The following is a 13772-nucleotide window of genomic DNA, read 5'->3' as shown; positions in this document are numbered from 1 at the left end:
CTATGACATTTAACATATCTATCGCATTCTCATGATCACTTCTTTACCATATATTAGCCTTAAGAAATCATATTTATGTTTATAAATCAGCATCATAATTCCTCATTATAGAACATATCACTAGCACCTTAAAGACCAACTAAGTTAGTTCTCGGTATGAGCTTTCGTGTGCATGCACACGAAAGCTCATACCAAGAACTAACTTAGTTGGTCTTTAAGGTGCTACTGGAAGGAATTTTTTTTGTTTTGACTATGGCAATCCAACACGGCTACCTATCTGTAACTAGAACATATCACGTTAATGCTACAAACGTTTTCATATAAGTACAATTTTCTTTCAAATAATAAATAAATTTGCTCCAGTCCTTTTGGTATTTTTCTTCGGGTCGATTCCTAATTCTCCCCGTCAGCTTCGCCAACTCCACAAATTCTACCATCTTAATTCTCCAATCTTTCAATGTAGGGAGTTCTTGCTGTTTCCACCTTTGAGCCAGGAGAATTCTCGCTGCTGTTGTGGCATACATAAATAAATTTACATCTTTTTAATGAATTTCTTCATTAATTATCCCTAATAAGAATGGCCTGAGGTACCACTGTAGTCCCAAAAGATCTGGAGGGCTGAGTTTCTTGGCTTTTGGATGTGGTCCTAGGCGGGCTTCCGCTACGCCCCACTGGACCCCCGTGGATAGGTCTCCGTCAGTTCCCTGTAGCAGAGTCGTCGCAGCGTAGAAACTGTTGCTATGTGTGTGTAATAACTCAGACTGCACGCAAGCGTTTTTGCTTAACTCCAACAGTCTTTAATCTTGTAGAAAACACATCTTAAATCACCCCGGCGAGAGAGCGCACATCTTGCTGCCTCGCCGCAAAAGCGAAAGGAAGAAAGGACACAGAGAAAACACTCCCCTCTGTGAATATAGCCACGCCTCAGAATGTGAGACGTCACTCTCGTCTCGCATCCTGAGGGAAACTGAACACACATCTACAGACCTCTGAGAGTTCAACTCCCTTTCCATTGCCTCCCATCCCTTTCTGGCATTTGTCTCAGGCAACTGTTGAACCTCCTCAAAACTCCCAGGTTCGCATTGTGCGAAACCAATCCACGCACTGGTGACCTGAAACATCTCAGGTGGAACTCCCTTCGTGGTGCGAGTGGACCGTCTGAGCACAATCTCAGGTGCTCCCTCTGACCCACTGGGGCCAGCAAGTGTGTCTTCTAGATCAGAAGACTCCCCCTCTGACCTAGTGCGTCTTCGCACCTTCTGTACTTTGCTAACAGGAGACGAAGGCTCACTCTTGGGCCCTCTTTTAACAACCTATGGAGATGCCCAACCCTGTTCTTGACCCTGTTCAGAGACTTGGTCCTCAGCAACAGGTTCAGCCTCTAGCTCTCCCTCCTCCTCAGAATCAGACAGACATTCTGAGAGAACGTCAGGACTCGCATGGATCCTTGACCAACCATTCTGCTCACAGAACTCAGCATGTTTACTGATCAGAAGCTTGGTCTGATCACCTTCTGGATATGCAAACCTCCACCCCTTTGTCGCAGGCTCATATCCACAGAAGATCATTTTCTGGAACCTCGGGCCACCTTGCTTTCGTTGAGCCTTTGGCACAGGCACTGAGGCCTGTGAACCAAACACACGGAAGAAATGCAGCTTTGGCTTCATTCCGTGGAGCATGAAATACGGGGTGTCACCTACCACTGAATTGTAGGACCTGTTCATCATGAAATTTGCCGTCCTCCAGGCCTCGCTCCAAAAACTCTGAGGCAAACCGGAGTCACACAGTGGAACCTCTGTTGCTTGAGCCAGAGCTTTACTTCTGAGCTCTGCCACGCCCCTCTCCTGAGGAGAAGTAGCACCTGTCACCTTGTGACGTATCCCCTTCTGACGGAAGAAACTCTGCAGAGCAGACCCAGTAAACTTTGCACCTCGGTCACTATTGAACCCCTGCACTTTGGTGGAGAACCAGTGGGGGTCACCAACCCAAATGGTTTTAAGAGAGGATTAGATAAATTCATAGCAGGTGGTGTGTCGGAGGCAGTATTGCTTCTGAATACGAGTCCTGTCGATTGTACAGAAATACTGCTGAGCTAGGTGGGCCTCCTTTGATCTGATCGAGTTGCAGGGATCTCCTTATGCTCTTAGAAAGAAGAGTCCTGGGTCAGGCAGGAGATCCCTCCAACCCACTATCCTGTTGCCAAGCAAGTGCTTCCAGAGAACCCTTTTCTCTGTTGGTTCCTGTGCCAGCTACTGGTGTTAAGAGGCAGACTGTCCCTGGATGAGGAGGCGCCATTCATCTCCCACAAAATCGTTTTTTCCATTTCCTACAGCGGTGGATGCTCCATTGTCTCCCTTATTACTGTGATATTATAATTTAACTGTGTTTTGTGCTTATTGTGCTACTGTGTGTAGAGCGCTCTGTGTTTCCGCTAAACTCTACGGTTATTTCGGGAGTGGACGCTCTGCCTCGGGAAAAGGGGAATACAGTAGATGTTGTTGTTGTTTAGTCGTTTAGTCGTGTCCGACTCTTCGTGACCCCATGGACCAGAGCACGCCAGGCACTTCTATCTTCCCGCAGTTTGGTCAAACTCATGTTGGTAGCTTCAAGAACACTGTCCAACCTTCTTATCCTCCGTTGTCCCCTTCTCCTTGTGCCCTCAATCTTTCCCAACATCAGGTCTTTTCCAGGGAATCTTCTCTTCTCCTGAGGTGGCCAAAGTACTGGAGCCTCAGCTTCAGGATCTGTCCTTCCAGTGAGCACTCCATGGGACTCTCAAGAGTCTCCTCCAGCACCATAATTCAAAAGCATCAATTCTTCGGTGATCAGCCTTCTTTATGGTCCAGCTCTCACTTCCATACATCACTACTGGGAAAACCATGTCTTTAACTATATGGACCTTTGTTGGCAAGGTGATACAATACAGCACATACGGTACATATTCCCGGGGAATAACACATCTGTTTTTGCGCATGCGCTACAGACCAGCAAGCCGGAAAGTTACGCATGTGCGGCGACTACAACCTAAGATTTGTATGCTCCTGTCATGGGCTGGGGCGAATGCGCATGTGCCTTATCCATCCGGGAATCTCGCAGGTGGGTATTCCATAGGGGAGAGCCGCGCTGCCCACGCACGCGCAGGAAAAACCCTTTGCTTCGGTAAAGGGAACGGGAACCGCCAGAAACGCGCATGCGCCAAGAGAAGCAGAGCCGCGAGTGCGCGTGCGCGTGCCGAAGTGAACAGCGGAGCTTTGGCAGCCGAGAGAGCAGCTGCGCCGCCGCCGCCAGTGCGGGGAGCGTCGCGCGCATGCGCGTTGGGCGGGCTGGCGGCGGAGGGGAATTACAATGGAAGATGAGGAGGTCGCCGAGAGCTGGGAGGAAGCGGCCGACAGCGGGGTGAGCCCGAGCCCGGACCGGGGGCGGCGGGGGAGGCTGCCAACAGCAGGGGGGCCGCGGGAAGAGCGACTGGGCTCGGCCTCTCATGGCTGGCGGTGAGGCGCCTTGGGCTCCGCGGCGCCTGCTAGGCCTCTTAAAGGGGCCGCGCCCCATTTCCCCCGGACCACGTGCTCCCTGCGCGGACCCCCACCGCACCCCCCATCAAGCTTTCCGAAGGGGCGGTCTAAGGGAGCTGCCGAGGAGGTGTCCCGGGGCTCCGATCTCCGCTTGTGTGTGGGGGGGGAACCTTCCCCCTCCCGTTCCTCTTTTGCAAGGAGGGGCGCGATTTGGGGCTGGGACGCCTCTCCCTCCCCTGCGTGGCCCACCCGAAAGAGGGGTGGTTGGCACTTCAGGGTGAAAAGGCTCAGCTGCATCTCCCCGCATTCGCCCTGCTCGTTGGGGCCGAGGGAAGAGGGGACCCCGGCCTCGGAGGGGCTGCAGGTGGCCCCGCGTCGCCCCTCGAACAACAGAGGGAGACGCCTTGGGCCGGACCAGGTTCTTTCGCTTGCTGGCCCAGCTGGGACTCCTCTCCTGGGGCTGCAAGGGGCAGCTCCACGTCTCTGGGGATCTTCTACATGCAAAGCAGGGGCTCCCCCGTGGAGCCAAGGCCCAGCCCCTGGTGAGTGCCCTGCTTCCTTGCAGCCAGGTTTGTGGAGGAGAAGGTTGCCAGTGCTTGGCCTCCAGAGCTTGGGAGCGAGCCTTGCTGAGCACCGTGGGCTTGATCTCCGAGTAAACAATGTGTAGTAGGATTGTGCTGCTAGTGATGGTTGCATGATGCCTCATTTGGAGGCAAGTGAAGGCTTAGGACTAGTAAGTGAATATTTCCAGGAAGCTCTGCCCTCAGACACCACCAAGGCAGGGATCTCAATACAGTGGTACCTCGGGTTACAGACGCTTCAGGTTACAGACTCCGCTTACCCAGAAATAGTACCTCGGGTTAAGAACTTTGCTTCAGCATGAGGACATAAATTGTGCTCTGGCGGCAGCAGCAGGCCCCAGGTTACCTCAGGTTAAGAACAGTTTCAGGTTAAGAACGGACCTCCAGAACGAATTAAGTTCTTAACTCAAGGTACCACTGTAATAGGGACAAGGAGTGCAGAGAGGGAGGGTGGTTGTATGGCCTGGATTTGAGAGGCTGCCTGCGTTGCATGAGTTGAAATGGACACAGAAGGAGATTGTAGGCTCCAGATCCCTTAACCACAGAGCAGCCTGGAGTTGGTCAACTTGCTACCTATCAGCAGACTCTGAGCAGGCCCCTCTTCCTTGGAAAAGCTTTTCCTGGAAGAATCCCAGGAATTTCTTAAGTGTCCAACCAGTAGACAGCAGGTCTGCTCACCCAGGTTCTAGCCATTGGTCAGCAATGTAGACCCCGGTTAAACACAGTTGTCACTCTTTTCTTGGTTCCCACTGGTGCTGCATGCAGTGCCTTTGGACCATTCATTTGCCCAAGAGGTAGTAACAACTGAGATCTGTTTTGGTTTTGCCTCTGGCAGCCCCGAGTACCTTGTCAGAGGCTACAGCAAAGGTCTATCACAGTTTTGCCCTCCGCCTTCCAGGCAGAGAGTTTTATTATAATAATAATAATAATAATAATAATAATAGCAATGTTATTATTTATATGCTGCCTATTGGACTATTGGACTGGGTTGCCCCAGCCACTCTGGTCGGTTCTCCACAAAATACAAAAACACAAGAAAACATCAAACATTAAGAACTTCCCTTCAGATGTCTGCTAAAAGTCATATACCGGTAGTTGTTTATATGTTTGACATCAGGTGGGGAGGGCATTCCACAGGCGGTTGCCACTACCAAGAAGGCCACTTCACTTCTCGCAGTGAGGGAACTGCCAGAAGAGCCTCAGAGCTGGATCGCAATATGCAGGCTGAATGTTGGGGGTGGATAAAGGACTAAGGCCATTTAGGACTGTAAAGTTTCAGCACCCAAAGTTTGAATTGTGCTTGGAAACATGCTGGGAGCCAATGTAGATCCTTTAGGACTGGTGTTATATGATCCCGGCTGCTGCTACTGGTCACTAGTCTAGACGCCGCATTCTGGATTAGTTGTAGTTTTTGAGTCATCTTCAAAGGTAGTGCACTGCACTGATCCAAGCCGAAGATAATCAGAGCATGAACTCTGACAAGATAGCGGGCAGGCATGTAGTCTCAGCTAGCATACCAGATGGAACTTGTAGCCATCCTGGACACAGAATTAACTTTCACCTGGTCCTTTAAGGGCACAGTTAGCCCATTCAGGATCAGGGAGCCCCCACACCTGCCTGCTTCCTGTCCCCTAGAAACAGTACTTCTGACTTGTCAGGATTCAACCGCAATCCGTTACCTGCCTTGAGATGCTCACGCAGGACATTCATCACCTTCACTGGTTCCGATTTAAATGAGAGGTGAAGCCGGGTATCATCCACATACTGGTGAACACCCTGCCCAAACCATATACAGTGGTGCCCCGCAAGACGAATGCCTCGCAAGACGGAAAACCCGCTAGACGAAAGGGTTTTCCGTTTTGGAGGTGCTTCGCAAAACGAATTTCCTATGGGGTTGCTTCGCAAGACGAAAATGTCTTGCGGGTCCCCCCCCTTTTTCCCAAGCCGCTAAGCCGCTTATCAGCTGATCCGCTAAGCCGCTTAACAGCTGATCCGCTAAGCTGCTTATCAGCTGGCCCGCTAAGCCACTAATAGCGCTAAGCCGCTAATGGGCTTGCTTCGCAAGAGGAAAATACCGCAGGGCGAAGAGACTCGTGGAACAGATTCTTTTCCTCTTGCGAGGCACCACTGTAGATGTCCAGCAGCTTCATATAGATGCTAAAAAGCATGGGGGAGAGGATGGAGCCCTGAGACACCCTACAAGTGAGTGCCCAAGGGTCCAAACACTCATCCCCACATCACTGGAGCTGTTCTGTGACTACCCAGGAATGGAAAATTTGGAATGGGGAGATAGTTGGCAATAATGGCCGAGTCCAAAGATGGTTTTTTAAGAAGTGGTTTAATAACACTAAGGGGGTCCAGGAAGACTCCTTCACAGAGGGAAGCATTCACCACTCCATGGAGCTCATTGCCCAGCCCAGCCTGGCTTGCTTTCATGAGCTAAGATGGGCAAGAGTCAAGGAGACGAGTGGTTGGCTTCACTCATCCAAGCAGCCTGCCCACATCCTCCAATTGACCTCCAGATTTGAGTGTGGCCTTGGTGGCTGGCCATATGTGTGTGTGAGGGTGCCAGGGCATATCATTGTTCAGTCTTGCACCCTGCGTTCTGGGTGGCAGAGACCTGAAGGCCTGCGTGCTTCCCTTTGTCTTGGGGTGCTGCCTGGTCTTCCTCGGGAGTCAATTTCCTCCATCTCTGCCTCTCCAACCTCCAGGCATTTCCCTTGTTTTTATAGTATCCAGCACCTTGCAGCAGCTGATGGGGCTGTGGGCCAGGCTTGCTGAGAGATGGCACTGTGCTGTTTTGCATATTTAAATTGCGGGCGGGAAGCCGTTGAGGAAACGCGGGCGGTTTCTGTCTGTCGAATTTACAGTTTTCAGGGTGGTAGATTTGGAAAGCTCCCACAGAATGCACCCCTTGCTCTGCCATCTGGCTAGCATCCTGGCAACCCCCCTTGGCTCAGAAGGAAGAACTGTTGCTATGTGCGGTTCAGCTCCTGTGGGCCCGACAAGCAGCCACTTTCTTCCAGGGCCCCCCAGAGCTGGCCCTGCAGCACCCACACTTCCTCAGCCTTTCTGAAGAGGTGGAGGGAAGAGGAGAGTTTTTGGAGGGAAGAGCTTTAGGCAAGTGAGGAACTGAGGAGTGGGAGTTGTAGGTTATCCCCCACCCACCCACATACTGCCTGGTAGTTGTTTGGAAGAGGCTTAAAAACAGGCTTGTGAGAAGCTTCTGAGAAAGCCAGGACAGATAGGGGCCTTTTTTACTCCTCGATTAATGACAGCCGCTGAATCAGGGGGCTGTTCTGGGCAGTAGGGTGATAGTTTTGTGCTCTTTTTGTGGGCTGCCTGGAGGCACTTGTTTGGCCAGCTGGGGTGGGATGGCTGGACCAGGGGGTTATCCCCCCATCGCTCCCGTGTTCTGACTGAGTAGCGCTGTTGTTCAAATGTGGGCTTTGTGGTTTCCTTTTGGGGGGAGAGAGGCCAGGGGCCATCTGCACCCGTGCCTCAGTGTCTGTTCACACTCTGGCTGCCTCTTTCGCAATGGAGAGGCTCTAATTTAATAGCTCTGTTTAACAGAACTTGTCTCCTAGTCCAAAGTCTGGTGGATGAGTTAATTTTTGAACCATAAAGAGTTAGCACATGGCACGGTGAGGGGTTTCCCCTTCACCAAGCAATCCAGGACAGGTGTTCTGATCCTCGTAGGAGGAGGTGGGTATCTTTTTAAGGGGTACCCCCTACAAGTAGGATTGTTGCAGTTGGGTCGTTGCAAGGGGCCTTGTGGGTCTCCAGGTTTGCTTGGGGGAGTCTCCCCTCCCCCTGATAATTTTTTTTAGCTGGAGGTGCTCACTCTCTGCTTTGGACCCAAGACAGCTAGCACCCACCCCACCCACCGGTTTCCTTGTGGGTCTGCCTGGGAGGTACAGGCACCCAGGTGATGCATTTGCCGGGTGCCACACTTGCACCCATAAAAATAGACTTATCTGTCAGCTGCTTCATTTGGCCAGGCTGAAAGTCGGACACTAATTTTAACCCACTTTATGCACAGCTCGGTGGCCAAGCACCCGCCAAGAGCGGTTGGCAGGAATAGTTACAGGCAGATCTGATGTCAGGACAGAGCCTGGCAAAGGGGAGGCTCTGCCCTTCCTCCACAATCCTCATGTACCGTTTTTCGTCCCGTCCCCCCCGGATAGGGAACATCTGTGGCCCTCCAGATAATCATCGGATGCCCACTCCTATCCTCCTCCCTGACATAAGAGCATAAGAAGAGGATCAGGCCAATTGCTCATTTAGTCCAGCATCTTGTTTTTACATTGGCGAAGCAGGTGCCCATTAGGAAAATCCCTCAACCAGGATTCGAGCACCAGAGCATTCTCTTCTCCATGAATTTGCCTGGTCCTCTTCCAAACCCATCCAAGTTAGTGACTATCTCTCCCTCTTGTGGAAGTGACTGCCAGACTTTAATTATGCAAAGAGGCTGGACCCAGTTGATCTTTGCGATGCCACAGGAGCATCTTCAAGTTCCCCTGGGAGCAGCAGGGCAGCCACAGAGGGTTCACCCTGGCTCGGGGAGGCCAATGGGGACCCCCCTTTACTTGTGACTCTGAAATGCACTATGTGAGATTTGAACCCTGCCCCGTTTTGTTGCCTTGCAGGAAATAGACAGGCGGCTAGAAAAAAAGCTGAAGATCACCCAGAAGGAAAGGTGAGGACGCTTCATCCTCTGGGCTTGGCTATTGCTGGGACCTTGTGGGGGTCAGTGGAGAGATGGGGTTGTGTTTCACTTCCTTCAAAAGGAGGGTTGTCTAAGGAATAAGAGCTGCCCAAAGCATCTGCTTGCAACTCGGTAGTGCCTTCAGTTTCCACTGATTCCGGAGAGGCCACTTCTGGCCGCTAGGTAGCTTTGGAGGGAGGGAAAGTGCTGAGTGTGTCTGAGAATGCTGAACAGGGAAAACATAGAATCATTGGGTTGGAAGGCACCACAGAGGTTATCTAGTCCAACCCCCTGCAATGCAGGAACCCACATTTTGCCCATTGTGGGGCTCAAGCCCACCACACTGAGTCGAAGAGCCTCATGCTCTACTGAGTGAGCTCTTCCAGATGAATGCTGCTTGGTTCTCCTCTCCCAGCCAGTCTCACTTGGGCTCTGCTGACCCAGCTGCCAGGAGATGAGGGCTGGAGTCCAGGGCTGCTGCTCCTTGACTGTTTCTTGCAGGAGTGTTGGTGTTTGCGGGAAGGTGAATCGAACCTTCTGCAGTGGGAGTGGTAGAGGAACACAGAGCGGGGAGGCCTGGTGGGTTTTATTGCATGCTGACGGTTCCTTGACTATAAACATCATCCGAGGTGTGTTTTCTGTAACTTGTGCTTTGCATGTGTCTGTTTTCGGCCAGGTGAGTCCCTCTGCAAAGAGCGGGACCCCTTATTTCCCCCTCCGCTCTCTCCCTCTCAACAGCAGGAAATCCAAGTCCCCACCTAAAGTGCCCATCGTGATCCAGGACGACAGCCTTCCCTCGGGGCCGCCTCCGCAGATCCGGATCTTAAAGAGGCCTACAAGCAACGGGGTGCTCAGCAACCCCAACTCTGCCAGCCGGCCAGCCCTCCCGGTGAAGACGTTGGCCCAGAGGGAGGCCGAATACGCCGAAGCCCGGAAGCGGATCCTAGGCAGTGCCAGCCCAGAGGAGGAGCAGGACAAGCCCATCCTCGACAGGTGCAGGGCTGCAGCGGCAACGGCGGGGCCCTGATCTCCTACCGCAAGAGGCCCAGACAAGCTGGAGTTCCCCCTCTGGGGCAAGGCCCCGGTGGGACTGGGGCTCAGGAGGAGGTGGGGGCACATTGGCTGGCCCCTTTTTTTGCCTTGAGCTGAGCTCTTCGGCCCCAGCAAGCAGGCATGTGTCATGTGCTAGCCAGAAATGGGGACCCACCAGGGGCTCAGCTGTTGTCCTGTTCCAGCTACTTGTGAGAAAGAAATAAGCTCTTGGGGTGCCCCCTCTGCCCCCCCCCAAATGCAGCAGGCAGTGGTGGAGGAAGGGGGTGCGCCCCGCACCAGGTGTCATCACTGATTGGGAGGGTGGCAAAATGAGTTTTCTTTAAAAAGGGGGTGTTCACGAAACTTTAGGAGTGACGTGGTGGCTTAGGGCACCTGCAGGTTCCGCGCGGCCTGAAATGTCAGCGTGGGACTTGCGTCTGCCTACTGCCTCTCCCTCAGGTGCCCTGCAGCTGAGGGGGAAGCGGTGGAGAGGCACGCCGAGCGGCTAGCAGCAGTCCCAAGCCAGCCCTACTGGGGACAGATGAGGAGCCTAGATTGTGCCTGCTCTCCTTTCTAGCCAGAAGGTGGGAGGTTGCGTCCCCTGAACCCAGCCCCCTCAGAAAGGGAACTGTCCTGAGCCCGTGGCCCCCCCAGGGGAATCGCCTTTTTCATGTTGCCTGCAGACCCCTTGCTTGGCCATGCTGGGCGTCCCCTCTGTGTGATTCTCTGGAGCGCTGCGCCACGTTGCCGTCCTCTTAAGGCTGCCTCCCTGCTCTTTCTCTTGACAGGCCCACAAGAATCTCCCAGCCGGAGGAGGCCCGGCAGCCCAGCAATGTGATCCGGCAGCCACTGGGCCCCGACGGCTCGCAGGGCTTCAAGCAGCGCAGATAGGAATGGCCGTCCGGCCGACTTGGCGGCACTCGAGCGGGCACCTCCCCCACCCTGGGCTGTGCGGTGGCGGCGGTGGACACACGAACCTGAGCAGGGGGAAACTACCCGGGTGATTTGCACTGTGATCTCCTCCTCCTCCCCCCCCCCTTTGCTCTGCCTCCTGTGCCCTTCTGCCCCTGGCACTGTGACCCCCGCCTGCCGCTTCCCCCACTGGGATTGGCATACTGAGGGGGCGGGGGCACGGCAGGGCAGGGCAGGCTCCTCCGGGTTGCTGGGCTTGCCCACACAGCCACGCCTGCCAAAGCCAGCACCAGCAATAATAGTAATAATAAACGTTTGCGTCTCCGGGCGGGATGGCAGAAGGGCCGGGCGGCATTCTGCTTCTGGGAATGTGCATGTCTGTCTAGGTTGCTTGAGGAGCGAGGAGCTAGGCTTGGCGGGAGGCGTGTACAGAACTGCATTGGTTTACTTTCTGGGAACCGGAGGGGAAGAAGACGCCAGTGACGAAGGGGCGGGTGTGTTCGCGGTTTGGCTTGTTTATCTCAGAAGCGGGAGTTGGCATAGTTTGAAGAGAAGCGAAATGGATTTTGAGGCGCTTCAGATAGTAGTGGGGAGAGGTTTTCGCGTGGCCGGCTTCCCCTATCTGCTGCTGCTGCGAAGCAGATGGAAAGGGCTCTCAGCCGTCTACGTGGTGGGCTTTGGCGAGGCCTCTGGCTTGGGGTGACTCGTCTTGGTCTGCATCCCTGGCCTGGAGGGTGGAGGGGCCGTGGCCAGTGCCTCCCTCAACTGCTTGTGCTGCTTCCAGGCGGAAGGTGGGCAGGTGCTTTTTGCCACTGGGGCGATGAGCTTCCCCGGCCTTAGACTAGTTTAGTTTCCCTGCTGCTGTCCTCTGCTGAGGCCATGAAAAGGGATAGGGGGAAGCCCCGTGGCCCAGCGATGCTTGTGCTGGCCGGAGTCGGAAGCCGTGGCAGGCGAGCTGTGAGCCGTGGGCCAGGATCGTGGCCTTGTTGCTCCAGGTGTGCTTCCGGTCCTGTCCCGGGTCAGTTTGCCACCAGGGGGCAAAGGAGCTGGGCACAAGCAATAGCTGCCATGCGGGGCAGGGAATGGAATGAATTGCCTTCCCTTGCAAAGTGGGAGGGCGTCGGGCTCAGCTGCTACATGTCTTGCTGGGTGCAGAAATGTGTTTTCAGACGCCGCCGAGTAAGACTCAGGATGCCAAGCAGCTTCTTCTGTGTTGCTTTTCTAACTCAGACAAAATCAGTTGGGTTTTCCTCAAGCAACAAGAAGCCCCTGGTTGGGCCCAATCCACCTGAGGCCCTGGCGTGTAGCCAGCAGCTCCATGCATGCTGGCCCAGGTCTGCTGCATTGTAGGTGCTCCTGAGGGCCGAAGCGGTTGAGCCTCCCCCGTCCTCTCTAGTAGCCATATTGGGGAGGGGCTCCCCCAGCACCCCCCTCTCTGAGTGACTGTGGGCCTGCTTGCTTCACTGTGTTTCCAGAGTCTGCCTTTCTCTCTCTCTCTTTCTCTCTCTCTCTTTTTTGGTTTTACTGTCTGGTTTTGGAGGATGTCCTGGGTGGGATAGTGGGGTAGGCGGGAGCTGCTTTGACTGGTTTGGGGCCAAGTGCCCAGTGCACTGCAGCGATGCCTCCTCTTGTGCTGGAACGGAAGCGGATCTTTTGCCTACTTTGGGAGGGGGTGGGAGTTGTGGGGGAAAGGTGTCTTGTTTGTACATCAACCCAAGACATGTACAAAAATACTGCAGAATAAATAACTGGTCAAAAGAGTAATAATAACAATAAAACTACCTGTGTATAAAAAGTGAAAGACACGATGGACCGTTGCTGTGTTGAATTTGCTCCCTTCCTCCATTTGGTTCCTCCAGTGGCATCCTTCAGCCTCATGGGCTGCTCTGCGCCGCTTTGCCCAAGCACTGGCAGCAAGATAGTCTCCTCCTCCTCGTCCTCCTCAGAAGCGCTGGGCTTTGGGAGAGCTTGACATTTCTGCAGGACCTGACCCTTGGGTGGCTTTTGTAACATGGCCCTGACGCTTTCTTTCCAGGTGTAGCAAGAGAGGTGGGAGAGAAAAAGTTATCCCTCCTGCCCAATAGTAGGGAGAAATATGTGAGCAATAACTGCCTGGCATCACCATGACTTTCCTTAACTCTGCTTTGGGATTGGTTGCCTTGCGGGAAGTGCCCTCTGGCTGCTGCTGCTGCTCCACCCAACTGCTCTTCTACGGCTGCCTCCTTTCTTCCACTTAGGATTAAGTCTCCCCCATCTCCCCCGGAGCTGTACTTAACTTCTTGCAAGTTGCTCCTAGGAGGAGGGCCCAAACCCCACCAAGAAGAAAGGCGGTTACTGCTGTGCCACCAGCTGCACCATGGTCAAAAGGGGGGGGGGGGTGCTTCCATCCTGCAGGCAGGGAGGTGGCACCCTTTTCACTGTCTGCCATCGGGGGGCTTCTCTGGCATGGACAATGGGGCTACGGTCTTGTCCAGGAATCAGTGTTGGAATAAGTTGAAGGCCCTCTTCAGGGGGTGGGGGGGAGTGTGTGTTTGTGTGTGTGCGTGTGTGTTAGAAAGGGGGGGCACTTCTTAGGGTGTGTGCATGTGTTCCCACATGGCAAGCAAAGAGGCTTCACGAGCCCACAGCCATCCTACATATGCAGACGAAACATTTTATAAATGTATTTTAAATAAATGTGTTAACTTTTAAGTATGTGGCCTCATTTATTCTTATTTCCTCTTGGTGCGCTTGCATGCATTTCCCAGGCATAGAATGATCAAATTGTAGAGTTGTAAGGGACCCCAAAGCTCACCTAAACCGACACCTTGCAATGCAGGAATCTCAACTAAAGCATCCACCCAGTCCCTGATTGAAAACCTCCAATGAAGCAGACTCCCACCACCTTCCAAGGGAGGTCATTCCACAGTCAAACAGCACTTAGTTTCGGAAACTTCTTCCTGATATTTACGCAGAATCTCCTTTCTCGTCACTTTGAAGCCATTGGTTTGGGTTCTAGCCTCCGGAGCAGGAGAAAACAAGCTTGTT

General features: G+C 53.5%; 1 protein-coding gene across 2 annotated transcripts; it reads left to right on the top strand.

The window, feature by feature from the left end:
* The first annotated feature begins 3038 nt into the window (after nucleotides 1-3038).
* On the top strand, nucleotides 3039-13436 carry SZRD1 (SUZ RNA binding domain containing 1). Of its 2 annotated transcripts, none has more exons than XM_083750383.1 (4): nucleotides 3039-3396; nucleotides 8743-8792; nucleotides 9540-9794; nucleotides 10622-13436. In XM_083750383.1, the coding sequence occupies exons 1-4, from the start codon at nucleotides 3346-3348 to the stop codon at nucleotides 10722-10724; spliced, it is 459 nt and encodes a 152-aa protein (XP_083606509.1). In that variant the 5' UTR covers nucleotides 3039-3345; the 3' UTR covers nucleotides 10725-13436. The 2 variants fall into 2 exon arrangements, 1 of the variants encoding a protein (XP_083606509.1); XR_014567041.1 differs by having other exon boundaries at nucleotides 3103-3396; nucleotides 9540-9908; nucleotides 10020-13436.
* Nucleotides 13437-13772: the final 336 nt, after the last annotated feature.

This window comes from Podarcis gaigeae (genome assembly GCF_964106915.1).
Source record: "Podarcis gaigeae genome assembly, chromosome: 8".
Lineage (NCBI taxonomy): Eukaryota > Metazoa > Chordata > Lepidosauria > Squamata > Lacertidae > Podarcis > Podarcis gaigeae.
The sequence above is the reverse complement of the archived record's forward strand: the minus strand, read 5'-3'. Positions and strand labels throughout refer to the sequence as shown.

Coding starts and splice junctions, on each gene's coding strand:
- SZRD1 (XM_083750383.1), top strand. CDS start 3,346: ATGGAAGATGAGGAGGTCGCCGAGAGCTGGGAGGAAGCGGCCGACAGC. Junction 8,793..9,539: donor AAGATCACCCAGAAGGAAAG/GTGAGGACGCTT, acceptor CCCTCTCAACAG/CAGGAAATCCAAGTCCCCAC. Junction 9,795..10,621: donor GACAAGCCCATCCTCGACAG/GTGCAGGGCTGC, acceptor TTCTCTTGACAG/GCCCACAAGAATCTCCCAGC.